Genomic DNA, 27,182 nt, shown 5'->3' on the forward strand with positions numbered 1-27,182 from the left:
AAACATACATATCCTACAACAGGCCTCAGATGTTAAATAGAACACTTGGATCAGCTCAGATTTAGTTGTATTTATTTATTTTTAAATGTCTGATATCCGAATTAGCAATTTTGGCTAATATATAGTCTGACATATTGGGTTGGCAGAAACTCTAGCAACAAGGTGTTTATTTGCTTACATTCAGTTTCCTTTGACATTGAAGGTTAGTTTGGCTTCAAGCACACTGATATGGCTCACAGCTATTGGAGACATATCCTAGAGGGTTTAAGAATCTCCATCAATCACTCAGTTGCTGAACCTCCCCTCCCACCAGGAGACACAAGGAGGCACGATATACAACACTGGGAGCCGCCTGAGGGCTACCAGGCATGTCGTATGTGTACATATTCATGCACAAAGCAGCTGTTTTGATAGTTTCTGAGGCATGAGCGGCACTGTGATGGTCTGACATGGAAGGTTAAAGGGTTCTTAAGTATCCATATCAATCTGCACCAGGTGTCAGCTTGACAATGACAGAAACAGAACACCATTAACTGTCAGGCAGTATCACCCTCATCTGAGCAACATGAAAGAAATAGATGGCTCTGTGCAAGGCATTCCTCTCAACGTTAGCCAAGGAATGTCTGCTTATAGTGTCAAGGTATTTTTTATTGTTGGTTTTCATGGCAAAATATCTCATCCTTTTCATGCAGATTTGTTTTACTACATATTTGCCACAGTAACTGAATCAGAAATATATCCTTTTTTAAAGAGGTTACACAGCTTTTCATTAAGGTGATGCAGGTAAACAGGCATTTTAAAGATACATACTAAAGAGTGTAGCCAAAATGACCCCATAGACCCCAAAATACATAATAAATCAAATCTGTGCTGCTGCATAGCAACGTTCAAAGAGAGTTATGTGACTGTCACTGAAGAAACTTCCTTTTTCCATGTATACCTGTTGCTTGGAAATAAATGGTAAATGGACTGTGTTCATATAGCGCTTTTCCATCTGCATCAGATGCTCAAAGCGTTTGTAGTTATGTCTCACATTCACCCATTCACACCAACACACTAATGTCAGGATGTTGCTATGCAAGGCGCTCACTACACACGGGAGCAGCTGGGGATTAAGGATCTTGCCAAAGGGCCCTTAAGGGATTTTCTGGTCCAGGCTGGGATTTGAACTGAGGATCCTCTGGTCTCAAGCCCAATACTTAACCACTAAACCATCACCTCCCCCTTGGGAAATGGAAATGGAAAGGAATGAAGCTGCTGTTTGACCCCTGCCCCCCAGCTTCTATCCATTTCTTTAACTCAGATTCTGTCGGCATGTCACAATGAGTGCAGACTGTCCAGTGGATGTGGCTCACATAGCAAGTACTCCATGGACTTCCCTAAAATTTGCCACAGAACTCTAAAACGAGCTACTTCAGGTCTGAAATTTGCTGACAGCAACGGAGTATCTCCATGCACAGATGTACAACTTTGAGTATGTCTAACTTTAAACTGCAAACATATTGAATTATTAAGAAAAGATTAAAAAAAAAAACATTTGCACAACATGACCATAGACTGCATATATACTGGACAAACCCTCTGTGATGTCATCCTTAGGTTTTCTGTAGAGTCCCGGCAGAGCCATTTTGAAATCAAAGAAAATGCTGCCTTGGGTGTCACCATGGTGGCAGCACTCACTTCGCCTACATCATGGCCAACCATGAATGGAAAAAAGATGTGGGGGCCTTAATGAGACCCTGTGTGACCTGGGCAGGATGAACGAAGCCTGGACACTCCTCATCTTTGAGTTACCAAACAACCTAAGATAACAGGCTAATGTGGCATTAAAATGATGACATGCTTATTTCTTCAGTAATTATGGTTTAATTAGCCTAACATATCAGCTACCGATAGCTGCTACAGTGCTCACGCAGTTTATATACAAAATTGAATAAGAAAATTTTACTTTGATGGAAATTCTGGAGCACAGACATCTTAGGACTGTTCTGCTATGACAATTAACCACACAACAAACCAACAGATATTTCCACAACAAATAGCAACCACAGCTTGCAGCTCTGCTACGGGAGCTCTTAGCCTGAGCTCAGGTCAGTGGCACCAAAAAGAACTGTCAATCAAAGTTACCACGCCCCTCCCTAATTATGAGCCTAACTTTATGGCTTAAACTTAAACTAATGAATTATTTAAAAACATGTAGTTGTCATTGAGAGGTAAACTAGTTTTAGAACCAAAACTGTTTATTTCTGCCATAAAGTTGGCCATTTTAACATGGGTTTCTATAGCAATGTGTTTCCTTTTGCAGCCAGCCTCAAGTGGCCGCTCAAGGAACTGCAGCTTTTTCTTCTTCCACGTGTCTCATTTGGGCGACTGGAGGTGTTGCTTGAATATGACCCCTTGAAACTGGATCTGCCCACATTGTTATGCTTTTACTCAATAATGCATTCATGCTTGTGACTCAGTGATGCGATTGTCCTCATGCTGTAATACTTAAATTATTCCATACCATTCTCCTGGGACGGCAGAGATTTTGTTTTCTGAGCTCATGCACACTGTCTGTCCTTTTTTAAAATTCTCCTCCAATAGCTGCTGTCTCCTCTCACCCAGCGTAGCCGTCCTTTCAAACAGGAAGCTCCAGGTCAGTTTCCCGTGCCAAGTTTTACAGCAGCCATGTTGTCTATTCTGCTCATCTATTTAAAAAAATTTGAATATCAACCATATGCTTTCACTGGTGCATTGTAAACTTTTGTATGAAGCAATCTGGCTGAATGAGACGGGTCCCCAGAGCAGGGATGTGCTCAGCTGCAGTGTGCAGTGCACCACACAGGCATCGGCCTGGCTCTGAGGCTCTCTGTTTCTCTGCTGACACTGGGAAAGGCTCGGTGGAGGGGGAGGAGCTCATCCTTTGGGATGGCTGTGATTCTGAGCTGTGGATGCCACCGCTTTACCCCGGGCCTGTCTGCAGTACTTCCTTGTGGAGCTTCTCCTGGGCCTGGTGGCAGTCGGCTGCAGAAGGTGCATCTGTGAGAAGGATTGGGAAGGAACAGCTTTTTAGGACCACACAGAGTTTGGTGAGTATCCTCAATTTTCTGTCCAGAGTGGGAGGAGGATGCTCATAAAAAAGAGGAGGAGGGAGGGGTTGTGCACGGGGAGCTTTGTGTCCTGTCATTTCAATTTATGCTGTCTTCATGTGTCTCTTTTAATGAAGTAACTTTACTGTGGATTTAATCAGTGTTTTTGTAAACATGACAGATTGAAAATCAGAGTTTCTGCTGCATGTCTGGCACTCGGTCCCTACAATACACACACAAAAAAATTTGCTCTGTGTGAGGTGCACGCTGGCATATTGGTGAGCTTGCACACTTTCAACAAGCACATATCTACGTGTAAGTTAAGCAGAAAGCAAAAATGAGAGCAGTTCAGCTCTTTGTGTGACTGTCAGCCAGCAGAGGAACGAGGCTGCAGCAGGAGCATGTCGTATGCTTCAGTGACATATCAGTCTGCAGGGAAATGAGCCGCTGCTGCTGCCTCTGCACAACTTACAAACATGCGTGTGTCTGTGTGTTTTGTGCCACATTATCCATCCACTTTTCAGTCAAGCCTCATCATATTTAAAAGTGTGCATTTTTGTGTTTGAATTTTTTTTGTGTTGGACACACACACACACACACACACACACACACACACACACACACACACACACACACACACACACACACACACACACCACAATAAAAAACTCTCAATTTAGTGCAACTCAGAACATTTTCAAGGAAACTGATCACTTCAAAATATTCAACTTCAGTCAAATGATTAAACTATCCAACCTTATTTTGTTTAAATAAAATTAACTGAGATAATCACTGTTAAATTCATTTAAACAATAATAACAACAACAACAATAATAACAATACAATGAGAATGAGGCAATAATGTTTTGGTTTATGGAAAAAAAAAACTACTACTAAGCCCAGTCATGAACACTCACAGCAAGAATTTTATTTTATTTTATTTTATTTTTCTCTTTCAAGTCAACAAGCCTGACAAAAACCGACTTCTTCCTCTGCGTGGTTATTAAACATTATTTTCTTATTATGATGATGATTATTATTTGATTACTCTGGCAGACCTAAACAGTTTACATGCTGGAAGTAACCATGAAGAAGAAAATAGTATATAAGTTCTAAACATTTGTGTAAAGAAGATGAACATTTGGGAGAGATGTTCAAGATAGAGCCACCAGTGCTCCTGTCTGTCAGAGTATCCTTCAGAAGGAAGGACACACACACACACACACACACACACACACACACACACACACACACACACACACACACACACACACACACCACACACACACACACACACACACACACACACACCCGAGTGATGTCACAACCCCATTAAAAATTGGGTTGGGGGGAGCAGTGTGTGCTGGAAGGACCCACACCTGATCTGATTATGTAGTTTAAATTAATTGATGGATTATTATGATAAGTGCATATACATAAATATATTTGGATCAACACAGTAATAGAATGATCATATATTTAAAGGACATGTTCACGTTTTACAACCTTTGTCATATTAAAACCTCTTGAGTGCTTTAGCATTTTGACAGTTGTCTCATTTGAGCGGAAATCTTGTTTTCCAAAAACGCAAAAAAGAAGTACATGTTATCTGTAGTTCACCTGCAGTAGAGGTCTAAATCAACTGGAAAACATCATTTTTCCCAAACCTTAAAATGCATTGTTAGTGCATTTTATGACGGTTTACAAGATAGTGCTGAGGATCATTTAATCTTCTGTTACAATCCTTTACCCAGCGTGCGGGTACTTATACTGCCTTGTTGTATTCATCAAAACTCTTCTGCATGTTAGCTGATTTGGCTTGCCATAAATAATCTTTGAATTCCCCAAAATAAATAAAAAAAAAATAAGAAAAAATAAAAATACATTTAATCAGCACAAACTCTGCTGCATCCAGTGAACTTTGATGAACCTGAAGGCTCAGAAGAACAACTTTGTTTTGGCTATGTTATATCCCATAGATATGTCTGCCACCTGCTGGATGATCACTGGATGCTGGATAAACTAGAGCACCGCGCTCATAGAGCGCAAACCTCCGCCAGCACTAGTTCCAATTCCACAAGTTTTTATATTGGAAAAAAAAATTTCAAGGTCAAAGTCCTGATAAGCTAATTAGATGTGATCAAATGTCAGGAGTTATGTATTTATTTCATGCACTTGATTCAAAGTTTTTTTGTGGTGTTGTCATGTTTTATAATTTTCAACTTTTTCAGTTTCTGAATTCTTTTTCAGATCATTTTCACAGATCATTAGTTATTTTGCTATGCACAATTTGTCATTTCTTTTTGACACTTGGTTTCTGACTGATAACTGGAAGATAGACAAACAGGCATAAAATTGGAATCCATTAATCCATTTTTAGTCGTGTAGGTAAATCCACAACAGAAAAATGAGAGTGACTGAGGCACTTTTGATTGAGATATAAAGCAAAATGTAAGCCTTTGCTTCAGGCCACACCCTTTTGGCCGCACTCAACAGGAAATTGTTTGAGGTTTTGTTTGCTTTTGTTTTCCTTTGTGAGGTTTTGTGAGAGATTTCTTTGTTAAGTTTTTGTGTGTATGCGTGTGTGTGTGTGTGTGTGTGTGTGTGTGTGCGTGCAAAATAAAAATTAAAAATTAAATTAAAAAAATTAAATGAATTAAAAATAAAATTAAATGAATTAAAATGTATGCCAAATGGACTTCTCAATGTTAAATTCAAATGTCCACAAATCCACAAAACTGGATCAGATCCGGATCAGACTTTGTCAGGTGATACTGAGTGTCAGTCTGCACCTCACTTTCAATATGTGAGTGACTGGAGCACGTTTAATTAATATATAATGTAAAATATACATTAAATGGGGTTTTCACTGTTAAATTTAAATGGCCACAAAATCTGTAATCTGGATCAGATCTGATTCAAACTTTGTCAGGCGATAAAGGATACCATCCTACATATTGGCCTCAAATATGAAAGAAATTCAATCTTTTTTGACAGAGTGATGAATTTTTGAAAATTTGTTCAATGCTAAAGGATAGGGATTTTTCTAATATTCCAAGATTTTTCCTGACTTTGACCCTTGACCTTTGACCTATTACCTTGAAAACTGAATCAATTTTTGCCTATCAGTATATGAATCCTCTGTAAAAAAAAAATTTCATAATGATATATGAAAAATTGTCGGTTACTGGCTGTTCACCAATAGACAAACAAATAAACAGGGGTGAAAACATAACCTCCACCCAACTTTGCTGGCCGGAGATAATAATCAAAATTATTAACAGCTGCAGTTGGACTCATGATGATAGGCCTGTTGGACATCGGCCTTGTCATGTGTTCATTGCTTCACTCTGCCCAGCTAACATTAGCAACTGTAAAGAGACACATGATGGGTTGTGCCCAATATGTGGGAAAATACAGGTTGAAAAATACAACACAATGGAAAAGTAAACCTAGAATTAAAGAATGGATAGTGTGTGCGATCTGAGCATGGTGCCGAAACTTCGTCAGTCCTGCTAATTAGTGACAGCTGACTTGAAACACTGCTTAGAAATGTTTCAAACCCTTTAAAACACCCGTTTCAAACTTTGTTCCTGAGTCTGCCTGAAAAGGAAGATTTAAACGTGGTGTGGCCACCTGGTGAACACTGGCACCTGCTGAATAATTCAGGAATGTGCACCCCATATAAATTATGAATTATATCTAAAAAAAAGAAAAAAAGCAGCAGTCAGTTCAGCGTCTGCATGTGCACTAGCATGTAAATTTCTTATGGGTTGGGTGGTGAAAAGTGGACTTACCCTTTATGTTAATCCGACACTAATCAACCCGTGTTGCTTTTTCCTAATTAAATGATTATTGTTGTTTTAATTGTTTGAGTTACCTGGTTCAAACTCTTTGATTTGGACTACCTGATGAGGTTTTACAGTACCTTCGTGGTGGCACCTTGGTTAAAGGCCTGCGTTGTCCTCTGTCTCACCTCTCTGTGACGGCGCTCAACGCCAAGCAAGGTGACAAAATTCATCTCAGACCAGCTCATCCATTATCTTGTCAACACAGCCAGCGTCCCGCCTTAGTTTGCGTTTCTCCCAGAAGACTTACCCTAATGAAGTACGCAATAATCGCCATACTCATCTGGTCATGCTGAAGGTAATTAATATATTTAGAGGGCGATGGCTACTCTTAATTAAATTATGCCTCCTTTAATGAGACCTTGCCTGAAACTAAATTTATAGCCACTATCTACTTCATCTAGAGCTTTGGCACACAACAGAGATTAGTCATTTTTCCTCCCAAATCACAGCACGATTACACATAATGGAACTCATGAATTTATATATTAATGCACGCTTATTTGTTTCTGTATTTAAGAAATAATAAATTACCTCTTATTAGGGAACTAGTAAAAGTTGCAGTTAATTCACAGCGTATCACTGTTACATATTCATTTTGCAGGCGAATGCAGATAACTTGGTGGCATTAATCATATTACAAAATTGGGTGTATTTAATTAATTAAAGTTACACTGCAGATTAATTGTGCATTCTCACAATATTATCTTAAACTAATGAAGGCATGACAAAGAGCAATTTTTTCTCCTTTTTAATTTTTTTTTAAGAGACTAGATTAGTGGGATCTCAATTATGGCTAAAACAAAACAGTGCTGCTCGCTTTGGGAAGGTGCAAAACAAAAAAAGTGAAGATTCAGCATTTTCTTCCAAAAAAGAAAAAAAAAATTAAATTAAATTAAATAAAAAAGAAAGGGGGAGATGAATGTTTCTTTGTTTTGTTTTTTTCCTCCCCTCCACAAAAACTGAACATGGCAATGATTCAAAAGATACATGGAATATAATGACCTCTATAATTAGCCAGACGGGGCAATAACACTATTTAAAATGATCATCATATAGAAGTGATTGATAATGCCATTCACAGCTTTTCCAAGCAGGAGGCGGCTGCTTACTGACTTACCACCCACACTTCACTGCTGCAGCAAAAGGATGTCTAATTTAAACTGCATTCTCTTTTGTTGCACATACACAACATTTGTTATGATTCAGAGTGCATCCATAATGCTCTGCCTTTGAACCAGCAAATGAGCTGCACTCTCATATGATGTGTCTGCGAGAGATAAATGCAGATTGTGCAGATTAGAGTTTCTTCAGCAGAAGACTTTGCTCCTGTGGAAGTGTTGCAGCTCCTCTCTCTCTCTCTAGATGTCTAAATTCAGCCCCAGACCAGTGGCTCAGAAGAAAAACTATATTTATTGAAATTTTCTGCTTAATTTAAAGTGAATTTAAATTAGCTTTCAATGGACGGTGCTTATAATTCAGAGTAATGTAGTATTTTATTTTTCATTTAACGCATCATATACCAGATGCCCTAATATGAGTGTTTCCTCTAATCTGCGAAGTAAATGTAACAAGTCTTTGTTTAAGAAGCTCATAATCATTGTTCATTTTTAAATGATTCCACCAATTTCCTGTGATATCTTTTTCAGCAGCTTCATTGATCAATAATCAAGGCATAAAATCCAAGTGTCAATGATGTGCATGCTAGGGGTCAGTGAATATAGGAGTTTTTGTTCACTTGATTATTCTGAGTGGTTTTAGAACAGTGTGCACAGTTCCACATGCACTTCTGGGAGGTCACATGTGCCCTAAGTGATAATCAGGTACAAGGGTGAGGTGATGAGGTGAAAACCTGCTTCCCTGGTGATGCGGTGCAGAGTGTTGGGTGGTCACGCCGTGTTTGTTCAGACAGTGGAGGGTTAAGAAGATTACACCGCGTCTGCAGCGTGGCCTTGCTCACACAGCCACATAATGAGAGACATGCTCGGCCTGTCGGAAAGGGGCTGAAGTTTGAAGCATTGTTTGCAGCTGCAGGAGTCAAACACATTTCTGCATGTTGTTTTACAAGCACAGGTCAGAGTGTGCACGTATCACACCTCTAATGTGGCAACGAAGGCACACTTTGCCGCAACGGAGGCGAGATTTCTCCATGTGCCACATACTATCTCCCTGACAGACTACACCAGATCAGAAAATGATTTGTGCATGTGTTTGGTTCCATTCAAGGTTTGATTGACAGTCCCTTTATCGGCTGACTGAAGGCCTTGCCTCCTCATAATGGTCCAATTAAGAGATGATCTTCAGGTGGCTTCGAAATGTGGTGAGTTAATCTGCCTGCTTTGTCACATCCACTTCTGTCACACTGAATTTGAATAAAAGTAAACACACACTCAATTAAATAATAAATAATTGCAATTTTTGTTGAGTCTCTTGTTTCGACTTTTGTATTTTGGGTGCAATGATATGGTAGTAAATGTAAACAACTATCATCTTCAACAAATCTTATTTTAAGATTTTAATTACTTTATTTGCACTACATTTGAATTTCTTTTAAATAAAATGTCTTCATATTAAGAACTTAAAAATGATTCAAAATGTCCACTGAAAATTTATCATTCAGGTGTTTTTACCAAAAATACTCTGAACCAACACTTCATCATTTTAACAAAATTGTGCATGTTTTTCTGCATGTTTTGTTATTTGTATTATATTATATTATATTATAAAATTGGTCATATATGTGTCCCTGAGTAAATAAAGCATAATTATAATTTAGACATGTTACAGCTCATTGCAATTTATTACATTTTTAACAATAATTTTATATGATATAATGCAATCATAAAATGGAGTACAATAAGTCAATACAGGTCATAAGGTCAATAAAACTGTGACACGGGACAAGCCATGAATTTATTAATGTTTTTCTAGAAATCTTTGATCAAGTCCAACAACATGAAAACATGTGGCTTCATGCATCTGAATTTTGAACAGATACTGGTGCAAAAAGCATATCTTATACAAGTGGTACCATTTGCAAATAAACTTACATTTTCTGAATTGGACTGCTTTGATTTTTTTCCATTTAATAATAATAATAATAATAATAATAATAATAATAATAATGTACGTTATAGTTTCCAGTTGGAGTAATATTTAAACAATTTTTAAACAGTGTTTTATCTTAAAATAAAAAGTATTAACTATTAAAAATGAATAGGTTATTTATTAAATAAGTCTCAGTTCCTTACAGGAGACATATTCAATTAAACAGGAGAGTATTTGCAAAAATCAGAGTAAAGAACAAATATTTATGGAATATAAAGGCCTTTCAGTCAGTTTTAGCTGGAATTAATGACTTATTAAACAAGAAAACCTCAATCTTGCTGAAGCTCATTTAGCCAAAAATTGATACCAGGGTACTAATTTAAATTGTGATTTGTATACCTGTTGCTTTTGAGCATTTCCTAAATCATCACCAAAAAGTCCACTTTTCATTGAGTTCATTTTATGGTAATTCTCTTTTCATAAAATCCTGCTATGGAATCAAGAAACACTGTGGATTGGCTGTGTATAAAAAAATACAAGAGCTTGAATTAATCAATACTAACAGCAGATTTTAAAAAATTTTTAAACAAAATTTGTCATCAGCATAAAATATTTAACCATTTCCCCCCTGACTTTTTGTACAATTGTGGTCATCTTAGTCACAGAACATTATAGGTGTCCTGGGTGAAATAAAGAGATGATGACAGAACGATTTTGTTCCCTTTAAATGACCCGTGAATATTATTTTACCTGCGTTGAACTGGGAGGGACGCAACCATTCACGGGGACACAATGGGGACAGCAGAGCGTGCGTAAAGTGCATCTTCATTTGCATTCTTGTCAAAAAAAAAAAAAAAAAAATCATGCAAATCATAATGAGACAGTCCTCTATTGTGGCTGTAATTGAAAACCTATTCTTTGTTCATTACTGTTTCTCAAAAGCCCTATCCACAGTCACTGAGCTGAAACAAAAAAAATATTTATTCTGGAGGTGGTGGCGTTAAATGGACATCCGGAATAATGTGAAACACTAAATAAATGTCTTATTGTGTTAATAAAATAACATAATGTCGGCTTTAAACTGAAGCGATTAGGGGTTAGTAATAGATTATTTGAAGGAAAGAAAATGAATTTTATATGATTTTATCCACCTGAAATCAAATTATTTGGAGTAAGCTGATGGTAGTTTTAAATTAATAACGGTTTAAATAATGCTCGAGCAAATTCATATATCATATTCACCCGAATCCGCAATTAAAACATTTGACACTGTTATTTAAAAAAAAAAATAGAAAATAGAAATTAAAATCAATTCGCAAAACAGTAGTTTGTGCGCACATGACGGCCGCTGTGGGTGAATCTAAGCTGTGCTGGTGGTCCTCTGCTCATTAATTAGGAAATTAGCTGCACTGGGGCCCTCATTACCAAACCCACGGTTACTCCACTCTGAGGTTTTTTTTGTTTTTTTTTGCCCCCTTTCAGTGCTACTGGTCAGTTTCTATAAGAAGATTACAAGCGGATCAGCACTGAGAGCCACCCTGATAAACAAATAACCGATCTCACTGAATTAGAAGACGACTAATTTGACGTTATTTCAGTTGCACTTGGCGTGTTTTTGTGGCGTTCCCCCGTGTGGACACATGAAGATTTAATTCATTAAAAAAAAAGAGATTGTTTAGGAAAATCGGAGCTACGTTGCTGCAACCATTTGTGATCTAGAAAGAAAGAAATATAATAACATCCACATTTGGTGCTTTGATTAAAATGACTGACTTTTATTTTTTATGTATGTATTTAGTTATTTATTTTCGAGCAAATAAGAAGCTGCGTTTTCAGTCACGCAGGAGACCGATGGGCGTAAAAGGCACATTTTCCACGTCGACTCCCGCATAGATCGTCCACGTAACCGTGACCGTGACCGCCCATCGAAACCGTTAACAGCCGGTTTCGATGGGCTCCTCGTGATGATTAGCAGGTGTGAAATTTTTTAGGGATTTTTTTCCCCCTCTCGTTTGCGGTGGCGCACATGTAAATGAAGGCCACTCTGCCGCCGTCATCACGACCATGAACACGCGCCGAGGGAACAAGTGTGCAAACAGCAGCTGTGGATTTTAGGAAAAACACCGGTGAAGTTTTCCACGTGAACACCGCCCATCCCCACCGCTAGAGGTCGCTGAGGCACCGCCCAAACACTCAAAGAGCCCCCGATTATTCAGTTTGATAGTTTTTCTGTTAATAACTTTCTGAGATTAAAGTTTTTAATTTGATTTAAAAATTACCAGGATTATGCTGATTCACTTTATAAACATTTTCTGTCATTGCAAATATAGAAATATGTACTAACAAAGCTAAATATACAAATATCAAAATAAAACGTTTCTGTTTCATTCGGATTTTTTAAGATGTGATTTTTAAAAGTATTTTTGACAGGAAATGCAGTTCAGAGGCATTTTATTCTGATCCACTGACACACTTTTATTTTAAACATTAATATAATTTACTATGTTGACATTCATGCCCTAATTTGTTTTGACACTTTTTATATCTCACTGTCATGTTATTAACTATGTAAACTTGCAGCAGTATTATTTTGGTTGCAGTTTTAATCTGCTTTAAAAACCGTTATTTGCCTGTGCCTAAATCACTTTTTTGCGCTTTGGTTTGGTTTTACAACTTGTTCCTCTTCACCAAAACGCTGTGCACTCCTTTTGGGTAAACGAGTTGCTGCGCGCTGATTGGTCGTCCTCAGCTCATTGTAATGCTGTCAATCCACATCACATGGTCCGGCCACTGGGCCTATTAACCGATGAGCTTGAGGAACAAGTTCCAGACTCGTGTTTCGGAGCCGTAGGCGATAGAGCAGCTGTGTGCGCCGAGGAGCCAGACGCACCTGCAGACACTGTTTGCGTCTTTGGGCAAAACTTTTTATGAGACTGCGCACCAGCTCCACTACTTCTGGCGCGTTTTTCTGAACTTTGTTTTTCTTTTACGTCCCTGTAAGTGAACGCTAAAAGTCGCCAGAATGTATAACATGATGGAAACCGAGCTCAAGACCCCGATCCCGCCGCCAAACTCGGGATCGGCGCCGGGCGCGAAGAACAACAGCGCCAGTGATCAGGAGCGCGTGAAGCGGCCGATGAACGCCTTCATGGTCTGGTCCAGAGGCCAACGGAGGAAGATGGCACAAGAAAATCCTAAAATGCACAACTCGGAGATCAGCAAGCGACTCGGCGCTGACTGGAAACTTCTCACCGACGCCGAGAAGAGGCCGTTCATTGACGAGGCCAAGCGTTTACGCGCCATGCACATGAAGGAGCATCCGGATTACAAATACCGTCCCCGCAGGAAGACCAAGACCTTGCTCAAGAAAGACAAGTACTCTTTGCCGGGCGGTCTGTTGGCGCCAGGGGCCAACACCGTCAGTAACTCTGTGTCTGTGGGCCAGCGGATGGACGGTTACGCACACATGAACGGCTGGACGAACAGCGCGTACTCGCTCATGCAGGATCAGCTGGCCTACCCTCAACACCACAGCATGAACAGCCCGCAGATCCAGCAGATGCACCGGTACGAGATGGCGGGGCTCCAGTACCCGATGATGACCTCGGCGCAGACGTACATGAACGCGGCGTCCACGTACAGCATGTCTCCGGCGTACACGCAGCAGAGCAGCAGCGCCATGGGACTGAGCTCCATGGCGTCCGTGTGCAAGACCGAACCGAGCTCGCCGCCACCGGCCATCACGTCCCACACTCAGCGTGCGTGTTTGGGGGACCTGAGGGACATGATAAGCATGTACCTGCCCCCCGGCGGGGACAGCGCGGAGCACGCGTCCCTGCAGAGCAGCCGGTTACACAGCGTCCATCCGCACTATCAGAGCGCAGGGACCGGCGTCAACGGGACGCTACCGCTCACCCACATCTGAACACTCTGCTTTCCTTAAAAAATAAAAATAAAAAAGTACTTCGGATACTTGAACTTTTTTTTTTTTTTTTTGGTTGCTAAAGAAACGTTGAAAAGTTTTTCTTTTTATCCAGTTCTTTTCAGTTTGAGACGGACCCGAACTGAACCATCAGAGTAAATCGCTTTTGAAAGTTTTAAGCAATCAACTTTGTGTACAGAAGAAGGTGGACTTCTTTGAAATATTGCCGCATTTTCTCTCTTGTGAAAAAAAGGCATGTGGCCTCGTCAAGAGGCTGAAAGATGGATGGAAAAGTTCGATATTAATGTTTACACCTTAATTTGTAGAAAGTCAGTTTTTGTCTCGACTGTGTCCAAATTTTTGTAGTTTTTTCCCCCCTCCTCCTATTCTCATAGTTTTAAATGATGTTAAGACTGTGCGGGTCGCAACGCAAGTTTTATTTATAGTGAGGTATGTTTGTTTTTTAGCGTGTGAACCCGATGTTTTGTCAAGTGAAATATCGACTTTTTGTAATTTTTTTTCCTGTGATGGTTTCTTTTTTTTTTTGGACAGTGTCATGTTTACTCTATCATGAACGAAAGGTTTATTTAAACTGACGTTTCTACATATTTTAAGACCATCCTCTATTCTTAAATGCTGAATAAATTTGTATAAAACATTATTTGTGACTCTTTTTTTTCATTAAAAAAAATTGTTCTATGGTGTGACTGCAAAAAACATCAAATTATGGTGACGTGTGACATTTCCTTGCATTCTGATAATGACAAACTTAAAATTTGATAATATTTTAAAATATGTTTGTATGCAAATGAAAATTTAAAAAATGAGATGATAATGGTTCAAGTCAAGTTTCCTTCTTTATTATGTTAAAAGACTAAAATAACTGAAAAGTGCACTTAAAACAATTTAAAATATGCTGCTATTGCGCAATTAAAATGATTACAGCCTTGGAGGCCAGGTTTGGTGTGGTTACCATTTTTAAAGAAATGGTTAAAAAAGTCTCGCTGGATGACTCAATTCAATTTTAATAAATGTATGTACCCAGCTCAACTCAAAGTAAATCCACACAATAAAACTATGTCAATTAGCAACAGAATCAAGTTCATCCAATATTTTTCAGCTTATAGTATTATATTATTTGTAAAATATTGCTAAAGTTTCTAACATTAATACGCTTTGTTGGAATGAACTTTTTTGGTCAGGATTTCTATAAAAAAAAAATACACACGAGATTCGCATGCAAAACTCAGTATCTCCAAAAAGCACAAATTTTAAGTTGAGGCCAACTTTCACTTGTGCAAAATGCCAAAGAATTTGAATGTAACTTTTTCATCTTGTTCATGAAAATCTGTGCATTTTCTAATGCGTTTTCCTTTAAATCCCCATTTCCCACTATTTTCCCCATTAAAAAAATTGTGTGGAGGTAATGTATACATTTTAGCACTTACAGCTCATTAAAGTTTACCCAAATGCTTCTGAATTGTTTAGTATTAAATATACCATTTAACACCATTTTATAAACCAAAATTGCTTCAGTCACTGATTTTAGTTTTAGTGCACCAGCGAGTTTATTTATATTTATAGCTTTCCACATTGTAAAAATGCAAGAACATTAAAGGGTGAGTCCTGGATCACTTTCTGTTTTAATGGATCAAACTCGCCACAGTTCTCAAAAGCATGAAAAGTCCCACAAGTCCTTCATGTCAGTCTTCATGCCAAATTATTGTTTCTCTCAAGCGACGCTAAACAACAAACGTGAATCAAATCAATATTTTGACCAATATCTGCACTCTGACAAGACTTGAAAGCAACATAAAACATGGTGTGCAGGACACAAAACTTGTTCAGTTTTTCTGGACGGTTTCGATCTTTGAGCATTATCCTGATTTGTCCACATCAGCCTGTCTGTTAAAATACTCTGAAGCCACTTTATGATAAAATCATTGCACGGTCGAATTGCTGTCTTTGTGGCTGACACTTTGACAATGCACAGGTGTTTATAGGGGATCAACCAGGCCTGCTGGGTGCCGCCAAGTGGGCTGCAGCATCGTGGTGGTCCCACTGGCCTTCCCACACTCCCTGTAGGACCTGATCCACAGCATCAGCTCCACGGCCAGGATTAGGCATCGTGCACCTTTGGAGGCAAAGATTATCCAGACCTCCCCCGCATTCACTGACAGGTTCTTAAGTCAGTCTAGCGTGCCAGCAGCGCCCGTCACCTAATAGCTCCCTCTGAATCACTTTTTTTTGTTGTTGTTGTTGTAATTAAGCAGCTTTTCTCTTCATCACCTCTGTGTCAGAGGCCTTTGCTCTGATCTGCGAGTGATGCTTTTATTTTGTTTAAACTCACTGATCAAACTTGTCTGGAAAATCTCACATGCATACATTTCCGAGCATGAACATGCACTGAAACACTTCCTGCACAATTTCTGGAATTTGCAAGGAAATTAAGTGATGGAGTGAAAACCTATGAAGGAAGGTGTGTGCAAATCTATTGATCATTTGAATGGGGCCATTTCCACATCCTCTCCATGATGCGCACTTTTCCCTGCAGAGCGCCTAGAGGGCCTCTCTCTCTGTCTCTCTCTCTTTCTCTCTCTCTCTCTCCACTCTGTGCCCACTCAGCAAGTGCAGGCATATCCCACTTCCATCTGCCTCTGACCTCACAGCCCCCTGTTTGTTTAACCTCCTCTCCAAAAACTAACCTAATTATAGCCCTGTAGAACATGGATTCAGCGGAATTCCCAGCGGATTCTGCCACTGTGGGCCACATGCACACATGCCGCGCAGCAGTGCCACAGGCCACATTTCAGTCGATCCTGTTTTTCACATGTCTCTCCTCATATTATGTCAAGACATGCCCCGCCAGCAGGAGAGTTTCAAGGTGGTAAAAGCAGCGAGGGTGTTTTCAGCGTCTTTTACGTCCCAGTGTGATGAGTGGAAAACTCGTTGCATCAATCTGGTTAACATAGTGACATCGGTGACATCACTAACCCTCCTGCCCGACTGGCTGGGCGACTTTGAAGTGGAACACACCTTCGGTGTGCACACTTGCTCGCTCATAATCTCAAAGTTAAATCTAGAACCTGCCCTAATGCAGAAGATCAGTCATCACCTGACAACATAGTTTGAGTGTAATGGGTGAGTGAGGTTTAGGGACCGCACCCCAGAGCCGGTTCAAGGGTGTGGCTTGATGGGGCTGCAGCCCCCGCAAAGAATTCCAGTAGCCCCACCAATAACTGACATTTTCCTTACAAAATCTGGTTTTCAACCTCAGTTTCTCACATTTTCTGATTGATCTGGTCCCGTGGAATCCTTAGTTTTCCATAGTACTGCAAAGAGAGCACTGAATGAATTCACATAATACAGTTAAAAAGAATTTCATTACTGATTTGCTTTGGTATGCTAGTGTGATTAAAAATTGATTGTGTGTGTGCCAAAAACTTTTTGAGCAAATTGAGATATTGGTAGATGAAAAAGTGATAGCGCCACCTACAGGAAAACAAATTCTGTCCCAACTCTTGTTTGTTGTTGGCTGTGTTGTTTTGTTGTTTTGCCTGTACTTTTTCTTAAAGTACACAAAATTGCATTTTTGTCTTGTCAGATGGGCAATTCTTTTAAACAAAAATAGTTATCGTATGTTCAACCTGTTCTGCGCTGTATGTGTGAATTAACAACATGTACAATGAAAAAGGCTAAATGTGGACAACTTAAAAAGTATTTTTTTTAAGTTGGTCCAAGTAAATTTTTTTTTTTTTTTTTTTTGCAGTGTATGCTGTAAACCAGCCCACCCAAACATTTTAATCACATTTTGATTGATATTAAGATGAAGAATTGTCATAAATACATATGATTATAATTTAAGTCAGATAAATAAAGAGTAATTTAATTAAATCCCATGACTTTGTTTTATTATTTCTGATTGCAATTTAAACTTCATTACTGAAGTTAATTATAAATTTTCCTAATTTAATTATTTTTAATGACCACTCAAGGCCCACCTGCAGTACCTTCACAGCAACACTTTGGAAATCGCTGATGTTGACACTTAAAATTCACTTCCCCCTTCATGAAATAATCACATCCCCAACCAGTCCCATCAAGAACAAATATCTGGAGCCGCCACTGCCACAGGTGTTGATTCTCAGGGGCTGGGGTGGGGTGTCCCACTGCGGGTGCAGCCAGTGCAGAGGGGCCCGGGGGGGCCTCGATGGCCACGTTTAGCTGAGGACAGTCTGTGTGACTGGTGTGAGGTGCGGAGATTGACAGCAGAGCAGTGCATGGTGGGGTGGAGAGGTGCAGAGGTTGGGGTGGGGGTTAATCTCCCTGAACCGGGGCAGATGTTGTTAATGAGCTTCACTCAGGTCGAACTCCCCGCGTGGGAAATGGCATCAATCCTCCTGGGTCAGGGCTTTTTGGCTGACCCACTGAGAGCCATCCTCTCCACTGCACCATCCCCTCAGCTCTCTCCATTCACTCACTCACTCACTCACTCACTCAGCAACACCCACTTACCTAAGACACTAGAAAATCACATTTGACCACTGTTTTTTTAAAATTCTCAAGCTCCTCTTTGAAGTTCCATCCCCAATTTTACTTTTTCTTGTTGCTGGAGTGAATCTGAGCATTGACAGGCTTGTTTGTCGATGCGAATGCCTCATTAATGATAGCTGTGGCTGGGTCACCGTGCCTTTACACAACCGCAAGGAATGCTGAGTGGGAATTGCTTCAAAGGAAAGCATGCTGTAAACTCAAGAAAACTGCATCCGCCCAGCAGCAAGATACTTGTGTTTATGTCAGGGAAAGTAAATGAGTTGACTTTCGGGTGCCCAAGTAAAAGGTTGGGCAGGTATGAAACTACATACCCAAAATTACATTTTAATTATTTAACGCAAGCTGTCAAATCATCCTGATGTTCTGTGAGTGGTTTCATATTTATGTCCTTCTTGGGGAAATTAAATGAAAGCAGTACATAAAAGGTCAAGGCCAAAACTTTTCAGAATTATAGCAAATAATCAGCAACATTTACAGTATGGCAAAAATATGACTGAAGACCAAATGCTTAGCTGATGCTTATTTATTAAAAAAATAGCGAAATGGGAATTATCACACAAGGGTGGCCTCAGATATGTCAAAGACAAGGCCTGGGGTCAAATGTGACCCCAGGTATTGTTTGGAGGAACTGGAAACTGGAAGTTTTTGCAGCTTATTTTCATATTTAGTCCAGGTTTTGCACACTCATCATTTGGACTCACTTCACTCACTTTTTCATTTGAATTATGCACATTTTTTTAAAATTAATCCACATCACAATTTCACAAATAAAAAAAGCTCAATGGAAAGCAGAAGCTGTGCTTTTAATTTGAAATGCTACTCAATTATTATTTCAACAAACTAGCACTGGTAGTTATGCTCTGTAATTAAATATTAATTAATAATTAAAAGTAATGTGATGTTGCTTTCTAAGGAATGTAATGAATTAATTAGTAGCTTTAAACAATTACTTTTTTAATCCACCTGGTAAATATTGTCGTTTCTACGCTCACATCCCTGATAGTTTAAGATCCAGCTCACACGCTAAATCACATGATCAATTATTTTTACATCTAATTTACTATTTTAGATTTTACCAACCTTTGTTTGCTGCTTAAGCAACGTTAGCGCTCTGGCATCCGTTTACTCACAATCTCAGTGTCAGTTTTAACAATTTGACAAGCTCAGTTGTCAAAGGCGATTGTCGTCTTTCATTTAATGATTTGGACACGGTGCTTCATGCTTTTATTTCCTCTCGTTTGACTTATTGTAAATCAGTTCCTGCAGCATGTGCCCACTTGCCTGCACACGGTGCACAATTCAGCCCACAGCAAACTTAAACTTATACTTACTGTCATTAGATCTACACATTGGGACGGCACCGCCAAAACGACCTGCACTCTTACCAGGCCACTTCGGTCCTTGGACCAAATGGAAAACAAACACATGATATATCTTAAAGGTGAAACATGGTCACACAATCCACTTATTTGCATTTATTAATAATTAGTAGCTATTTAGCAGCAGCACTGCAGTAAACTGGCGCCTGTCCAGGGTGTACCACGCCTCTTGTTCTCTGACTGCTCGGATAGGTGCCAGGACCTCCTGTGACCTTTGATTGGAGGAAGCGGGTATAGAAAATGAATGGATGAATGGTCAGCAACTTTTTTGTGGTGTGTAAAAGTATTAGGCACATACTGCACATGTGCAACTGTGGTTGCAGCTTGTGTTATTTGAAGCAGCCTGTAAATTCTTCTGCACATCATAATGCTGACACCCAGTGTTAAAAAAAAAGCTCCAATTAAACCAATCAAGCACATAAATATCAGACATTAAGTTAAACTGTAAGTGTCTCGGCAGCTTTCACAGAACTATTTCTCCTCAGTGATAAGAATGTTTTTCAGCCGATCGTGCCAACATGTATGTTTTTGGTTTTACCTTGACTAAGTTTTTAATGCGAGGGTCATCTATTAAGGTGTCTACCCTGTAGGTGTGTTTACTTTGCCCCAGCAGGTGTGTGTGAATATGAGTCTTGTCAAATATGAGACGGGATTACTGCATCTTTGTCCTCAACAAAACAAATACAGATCACACGAACAGCTGAAATGGGAGGATTCTGTGTTCTCGCTGCACCAGTCGTACATTTAACGAGGCCTTTCTAAAGCCGATCCTTTGACTTTTTTGTTCGGCTAAGCGCTGCTGCTGAGGTTTACTTGAACTTGTTTTTGCTTGTATTTGTGGTTGGAGGAAAAAGCGTAAAATCACACGCGCACATACACACACCCCCAGGAATGAAACTGGATTAAGAGGCCTCTTCCTGAATAACCTGTAAGGGCAATTACATACGGTTGTATGTAAACAGTTGGTTCTAATTTGTGCAAAGGGAAGTCTGGCAATAAGGGAAGATCTCTGGTATTAAAAGTCTGCACCAGATGTTCTCTCTCTGCAGCCTCCAGGAGTTTGTCTGTGAACGCTGGAGCGTGTGGCGTGCTTTTAATTTGCTAAAAAGTAGTGCTGTGACCTCACTTCTGACCTGTCCTGGAAGCCTAGAAAATGAGGCCAAGTGTATATGCCTAGGGACAGCGCACGGAATACAGGACTGTGGTGAGACAAAGCAGAGCAGGAGACAAGGAGATGAGGAGGCGATGAAGGGGAAGATCAGACCTCTCATCTAGGCCACGGATATCGATTAGAGCTCATTGGAGACAGTGAGAAGGGAAACAGATTGACAGATGGTGGCGTGGTGAATGTGCGCCATCAGAAGTCATCTGATCATATCGCAATTGTCAGGAGGTGTGAGAGAGCGCACTTCTAAAACTGCCCCAAACACAAAACAGGATTTATTTTTTGTGAGGTAGTGGTCAAGTTAGGGAAATGTTGTGTTGCAGTGCAGTGTGTGTGTGTATGTGCGTGTGTGTGTGTGTGTGTGTGTGTGTGTGTGTGTGTGTGTGTGTGTGTGTGTGTGTGTGTGTGTGTGTGTAAAACCCTGGGAACATGGGGGGAGGAGGAACACTCTTGGCTACGGGTCAGTTCTGACTGACTCTGTCACTTATTGATTAGTTGCCATGGAGAGTTAGTCGGGCCATCTCTCTTGGAGGTGTGTCCCGGAGGGCCAGCGCTGCCCAGAAGAGCCTGTGGAGACTTTGTCTGCAGGGGGTCAGTGCGTGCGATTGTGTGACCTCGCTAGCGCTTGCTTCACCTTCATATCCCTCCTGCTGTACTTTTTCTCTGCATTTTCGCATCGTTGCGTGAGCGGGCCCTCCCGAGTGGACCGAGTGGCGGCTAATCTGCGACACAGCCTATTTCCACCTTTGAGAAAATGCATCAGTTTTTATGCAGACACGACGTCCCTCGGGAGCTGCAATAATGGGGATTGCAAATAAATTGTCCAAACTTAGTGAGCTGTGAAATCCCCTTCATAACCCTTGGTTTGGCCTCTTCTGATGATCCGCTCTCATCTCTGTTCTTGTACTGTTGTTGTTCTTATCAAATTCTAGGATGGAGGAGCCAACAGGGAAGGTTGCGTGGTCAAGACCTGAGAGTGCCAGCCAGAGGTCCGTGCACCTGAGATAGCAGATGTGTCCACTGTGGCCCAGCAGGAACGATGTTTGAAGGGGGTTCTTCATAACAATGGTGGATAATTTCTAGAAGCAAGGCAACGTTCTGATTTACTTTTGGTGAAAACATGGAAAATTAAATGAAATGTATAATCTCAGCACAGTTCTCCAAAATTCACCTTTTCAGCAAGATATACCCTAAAAACATAAAGTGAGACAAACTACACCATAAACACTGAGGTGTTGCATCTTTTTAAGAGACATTTTAATGCTTCAAGACCTTGATTTGTAGTCTCCATTGTAGAGGTGCAGCCCACAGATGATGTAATTTTAGTGAGTTTGCCATGACACTAACTTTGCGATGGCAACTGTCCAGCACGAGGACGTGTATTTCGGGGGGCAAACAGTATTCTTTTCTTCTGAAGTTGAAGATGATGTTTACATGAACATTATATGAAGATAAAGTCACGCAATGATAGCGGCTGTCCAGCTTCACGTAGTTTTAAGCAGCACGTTCTGTCCCGAGTCGCCATTCATGCTGATGATGGCTTTTGGTGTGGCTCTTGTGTATCTTGGGGGAGGTCAGCATGCTGTCCAGCATAGATATCATAGGGCAGATCGGTTAAACTTGTGCTGGTTTTAACACGTTCAAAATATTTGGGACCTCAGACAGACTCTTGGCAGACTCACACTCGGAGTGGTACAGCCCTGTGTAGAATCTGAGTAACTCAATGTCCAAGTTTCATGACGAGTACAAAGATCATTAGTTAGCCCGTGATATCAAGAGTTGAGTATGGATTGCTGCTCAATCCACCAAGCTTCAGAATTTTACTAACTTTTGTACCAAACTTGGACAGGGAGCCGCAAAGATGTGCCTGATATGGCATGAAACAGCGCAAACTTGGACAGGTGTGAGAGCTTCAAAAGTGTTTTCTGTTTGCTGCCAGCTGGTTTCAGTGGGTAAAAGGTCATAACCATAGAAGTTGTATATATTGGAGAAAACATAAAGGGCAGTGGTTCTTATAACCATTTGCTTTGGTGTGGTTATTAAAAATTATGAATGGCTTAATTATTTCCTCAGTAATCATACATTAACTGGACCTAACATCTTCAAGTTACAGATAGCTGCTAAAAGTGGCAATGCTGTTAACATACAAAATTAAATAACATGAAAATTTCACTCAACAGAAATACAGGAGCACAAACATCTTATGTAATGCAATAGGACAATTCACCACTCAGCAAGCCATATATTACAGACATTTGTAATGAAATGCTCAGAAAAAACACACATGGTCCTCCACAACAACTAGCAGCCACATCTAGTGGTGTGTGTACTGCTGGAGTTGGAGCTCGGCTCAGCGGCACCTGGTTATTGCAGCGGCTGGAGGCTGGGCTTGGTCGTTCCTGCTAATTACTGTGTTTTGGAGAACATCCCAACAGAGACTGCTCCAACAGAAAATTTTACTTCCATCAAGAAGTGCATGGACCTTATGTGATGTAAACTACAAGATTCAGAAATGGCTTTTTTTTTCTGAACCTTTTGCTTTAAATGGAAAGGTGTCTCTCCTTTATTCATGGACTTAGTGGACATATGTCCCACAGAACAAGCAGGGGTCTAAATATGTTTGTTCAATTCTGTTTATTTATATTGCACCAAATCACAACATAAGTTGCCCCAAGGTGTTTCACAAGGGTAAACTTTATCCTTATTCACTCCCCCTGAGCAAGCACATAGACATGGTAAGGAAAAACTCCCTTGGGAATGTAGTATTGTAGGAAGAAACCTCAAGCAGACCAGACTCAGGGGGGTGGGTGGCCGTCTGCTCTGGCTATACTAACTATAATAAAGGTCAATAACAAAGTGCAACAAAGAATGGGCAAACATGCAATGCAGAGAGGATGGAACTAAGGCCCTGTCCACATGGAGACAGGTTTAGGCATATCCGCAAAAGTTTTGTATGGTATAGATGTTTCATCCACACTTAAATGGCATCTTGGTTAGGCCAAAAAACGCTACATTTTGAAACGGATCCCAGAGTGGATGAATCTGAAAAAGGCTGCCTTGGCATTTTCATCTGGATAATACAGAACTTTTCTGAAAGTAAGATGTCATAGCCCGCCCTCTCTAACCCAGCAAATGTTACAGAACAAGAAAAAAAATGTTGTAATGGTGGTTCTCACTGAGTGTATCAGCATCTCTCACTCATAATTGATAATCTGTTGTTAACAGGTAATTTAACATACTGTATTTACTCCATTAACGCCCCCCCCCCCCACCGCCATACACACACACACATTAAAAGCTCCTCCTGATGTTATTCTGCACATTGCATGTAGTGAAATTGTGAATTACTGAGAGAACAGAGGTAAAACAATTTCATTGCCATGAATCTCATGAAGTCTGTTCTGGTTTCCATGTTGCAGTGGCTTGTATTTCAGACCCTTCTCTATCACATGAAAACCTGCAGTTTTTTATTTCCTGGAACCATTTTATCAGCGCTTCTTCAATGTGCTGGTAAACCCCCCCTCCCACACACACACACACACACCAGGCAGCAGTTTTGCTGTTTTGGCCAGGGTTGCAAGCTTATACTTGTTCCTACACTACTCCCGACGTGTTTCCTATCGACTAGGAAAATTCGAGCAGCATGGTGCCTCCCCTTCTCTTCTGCTTCTTTCACGACTTTTAGCTTGAACGCTGCAGAGTGACAATGTTTGAGTGGAGCCACTTTATGTAATTGTGTAGCAGCTACTGCATGCAGAAAAAAAAAACATTTGTTTTGATCTGCGCTGCTTCTTTTGCATGCAGTATGCATGTACGTATGTACCGTAAGGCCATACTGTGCACAGCGTACATGTGCACGCAAATGATTGTCAATAAATGTCCCTCCCCACTTCATGAAAATTGCACATCCCTGCCCTGGCGCGTTTAATGGAGCAAATACAGTACTTTTTTTGTCTTAGTGAATCCTTATTGAGATTTATTTTCATGGTTAGCAGAATGCTGAAGAGACCAAGAATGTCTGTGGTGAACATTGGTGTGAATAAAGGCACGTTGTGACACTAATAAAATAACTGCAGAAAAGACTTTCATCTTTTTATAATTTTTTCTAATTTTTGGGTTGTAGACAAAACAAGACATTTAAGGACGTCATCTTGGTTCTGGGAAACACTGGTTGACATTTTCACTATTTTCTGATGTTTTATGGAACAAACAACTAACTGATTCGTTGAGAAATAATCAACAGATCAATCAGATACAATATAATTTAGTTGCAGTCCTAATGGGAATGTGGATTAAAACTAAATTTACACAACACAACCCATTTAATGGACTGAGAGCTTGTTGTCAAATTTTCTCAAGTCTAAAGTCAGTCTTGCTCTGTCACTTAAAATGGTAAACTTCCATTCTGAATAATGCAAACCTCTCCTTTCAAGAAAATGCGCACACACTTCCTAACCCCGAAACCTGACGATGGTCCCCTGCTGTCCCTCCCCAAAGTCACACCTTGGATGCATAAACATGCTTGCACTCCCTGCATCACCCCACCCCAGGTGGGGATGGTAGCTGGGTGGGGTTGGATGGGTTCTGCATGGCTTTAGTGCAGCGCTATGACACCCATCAGGGGAGATGGCGGGGGTCCTTTGTCATGCAAACACCAATCGCTTCTTCTCTTATTCAAATGTCTGCCCTCTCTTTTTCTCTTCTCCCTCATTCTCGCTCAAAGGCCGAACCCCCTACACCCCAACTTTGCAGTCTCTCGCTCCTTTCCAACACCAAGCAAATCCATGTTAAAGGAGAAGCGGGGCCTCCGCCGCCGCTGTGGAAGGCCTCTCTCCTGTGGGTCAACCTGCCTCTCAGTGCACAGCACTATTTCCAGGCCGACCAAGTCCATTTCGTATTCAAATGTTACAATCAGGCCTCAGATCCACAGGGGGGCTCTTTATGACTGCGGCCCCAGGTCGCGAGGTCAAGATGGTGATTTAATAGCTCAGGCAAAGGAAAGGAGTGGGGGTGCCAAGTGATTTAGGGGATGAATGAGTAATAAAAAAAAAGCATTTTGCTAAGTTGTCATGTAATTTCAATCCTTTTTCAATATGAGGCTCCCTCTGCACTTGAATCCTTCTTCAATGACTTTCTAGTGACTTCAGTGCTTGAATAATCAAGAAAGTCCATTTACTCCTTTTACTTTTGACTTGTGCTTGGTGTAAACAGTAGCTGATGGTGAAGCAGCTGCGGATTAAGGATGGAGATAAGGAGGACGTTAAAGAGTCATCGGGCAGTGTGGTGCCACTGTGTCTCAGATGTCCTCCTACTCTGGAGTGGCCTGTTCTTCCTGTCTCCGAGGGCGTGTCCCTAGCATGGCAGCTTCTGTAACTTGCAACATAGGCAGGGCTGTGTGTTTATGTACATTCACACAAGAGACAGTCAGCTCTAATGCATCCATGCTCGTCTGCAAGAACATGATGTGTGTACTTGTGCACAGTCCACAGAGAGCAATTAATGTGACTTTTTAAACTCTCCAGCTTGAAGCCAGAAGTCAACAGTTGAACCTGGCATAGCAAGTTTGGCATAATTTGTGGTTTCACCTGTTACACCAAGGTGCTTGACGGCTTCACACGGCATTCTGTAATATTTGTGAGTCACAGTATGTTCAGGCCATCCCTTAGTGTGACTTATTATAACCGCACAAGGACGTTCTGTCCAATGTCATGCTGATGATAGCTTTGATTGCATTATCTCACCGGGTTCTATTAATACCCTGGCAATCCCTGAAGAAACTGTAAGGGTGCTAAAAGCTTTATCTGCAGGGAGACAAGTGTGCATTTCTTCTGGTATTAAATTAAATCCTCTGTTGCCAGATGAAAACTTCCAGACCCAAAATATCAGATGCACAAATAAAATAAAATTAATATGTTAGTGATAGTTGGTATTTGTTGAGTTTGGCACCTATGGAAACACTTTTTTTTTTACTGTGCCCCATAGCCAGTGGAGTCAAACATCATGAAATTTGAGATATATTTTCAAGAACACATGCTTTTTTTTTTTTTTGAAGGATCAGTCAAATCAGCGTTGGTAAGAGTAGAAATGTCCCTATTTATATGGTAAAAACAATATAACCAAATCACAGAAACAAGCATCCTGATCTATGCGGAACTGATTTGGAGCATTAAGACATAAAAGTAAAACTTCAAGCCA

At 40.4% G+C, this 27,182-nt stretch overlaps 1 protein-coding gene and 1 long non-coding RNA gene across 2 annotated transcripts; both read left to right on the forward strand.

The window, feature by feature from the left end:
- The first annotated feature begins 2,338 nt into the window (after positions 1-2,338).
- LOC117520323 lies at positions 2,339-27,182 on the forward strand. The gene is made up of 4 exons (XR_004563604.1): positions 2,339-3,071; positions 9,146-9,239; positions 26,199-26,356; positions 26,510-27,182. It is a non-coding gene; the product is annotated as an uncharacterized LOC117520323 (long non-coding RNA).
- Positions 12,784-14,550, forward strand: sox3 (SRY-box transcription factor 3). Its single transcript, XM_034181645.1, has one exon. The coding sequence runs from the start codon at positions 12,990-12,992 to the stop codon at positions 13,890-13,892; it is 903 nt and encodes a 300-aa protein (XP_034037536.1). The 5' UTR covers positions 12,784-12,989; the 3' UTR covers positions 13,893-14,550.

This window comes from Thalassophryne amazonica, chromosome 11 (genome assembly GCF_902500255.1).
Source record: "Thalassophryne amazonica chromosome 11, fThaAma1.1, whole genome shotgun sequence".
In the NCBI taxonomy this organism is placed as follows: domain Eukaryota; kingdom Metazoa; phylum Chordata; class Actinopteri; order Batrachoidiformes; family Batrachoididae; genus Thalassophryne; species Thalassophryne amazonica.

What these genes read in the sequence shown, in the direction of transcription:
- sox3 (XM_034181645.1), top strand. Translation starts at nt 12,990, where the DNA reads ATGTATAACATGATGGAAACCGAGCTCAAGACCCCGATCCCGCCGCCA.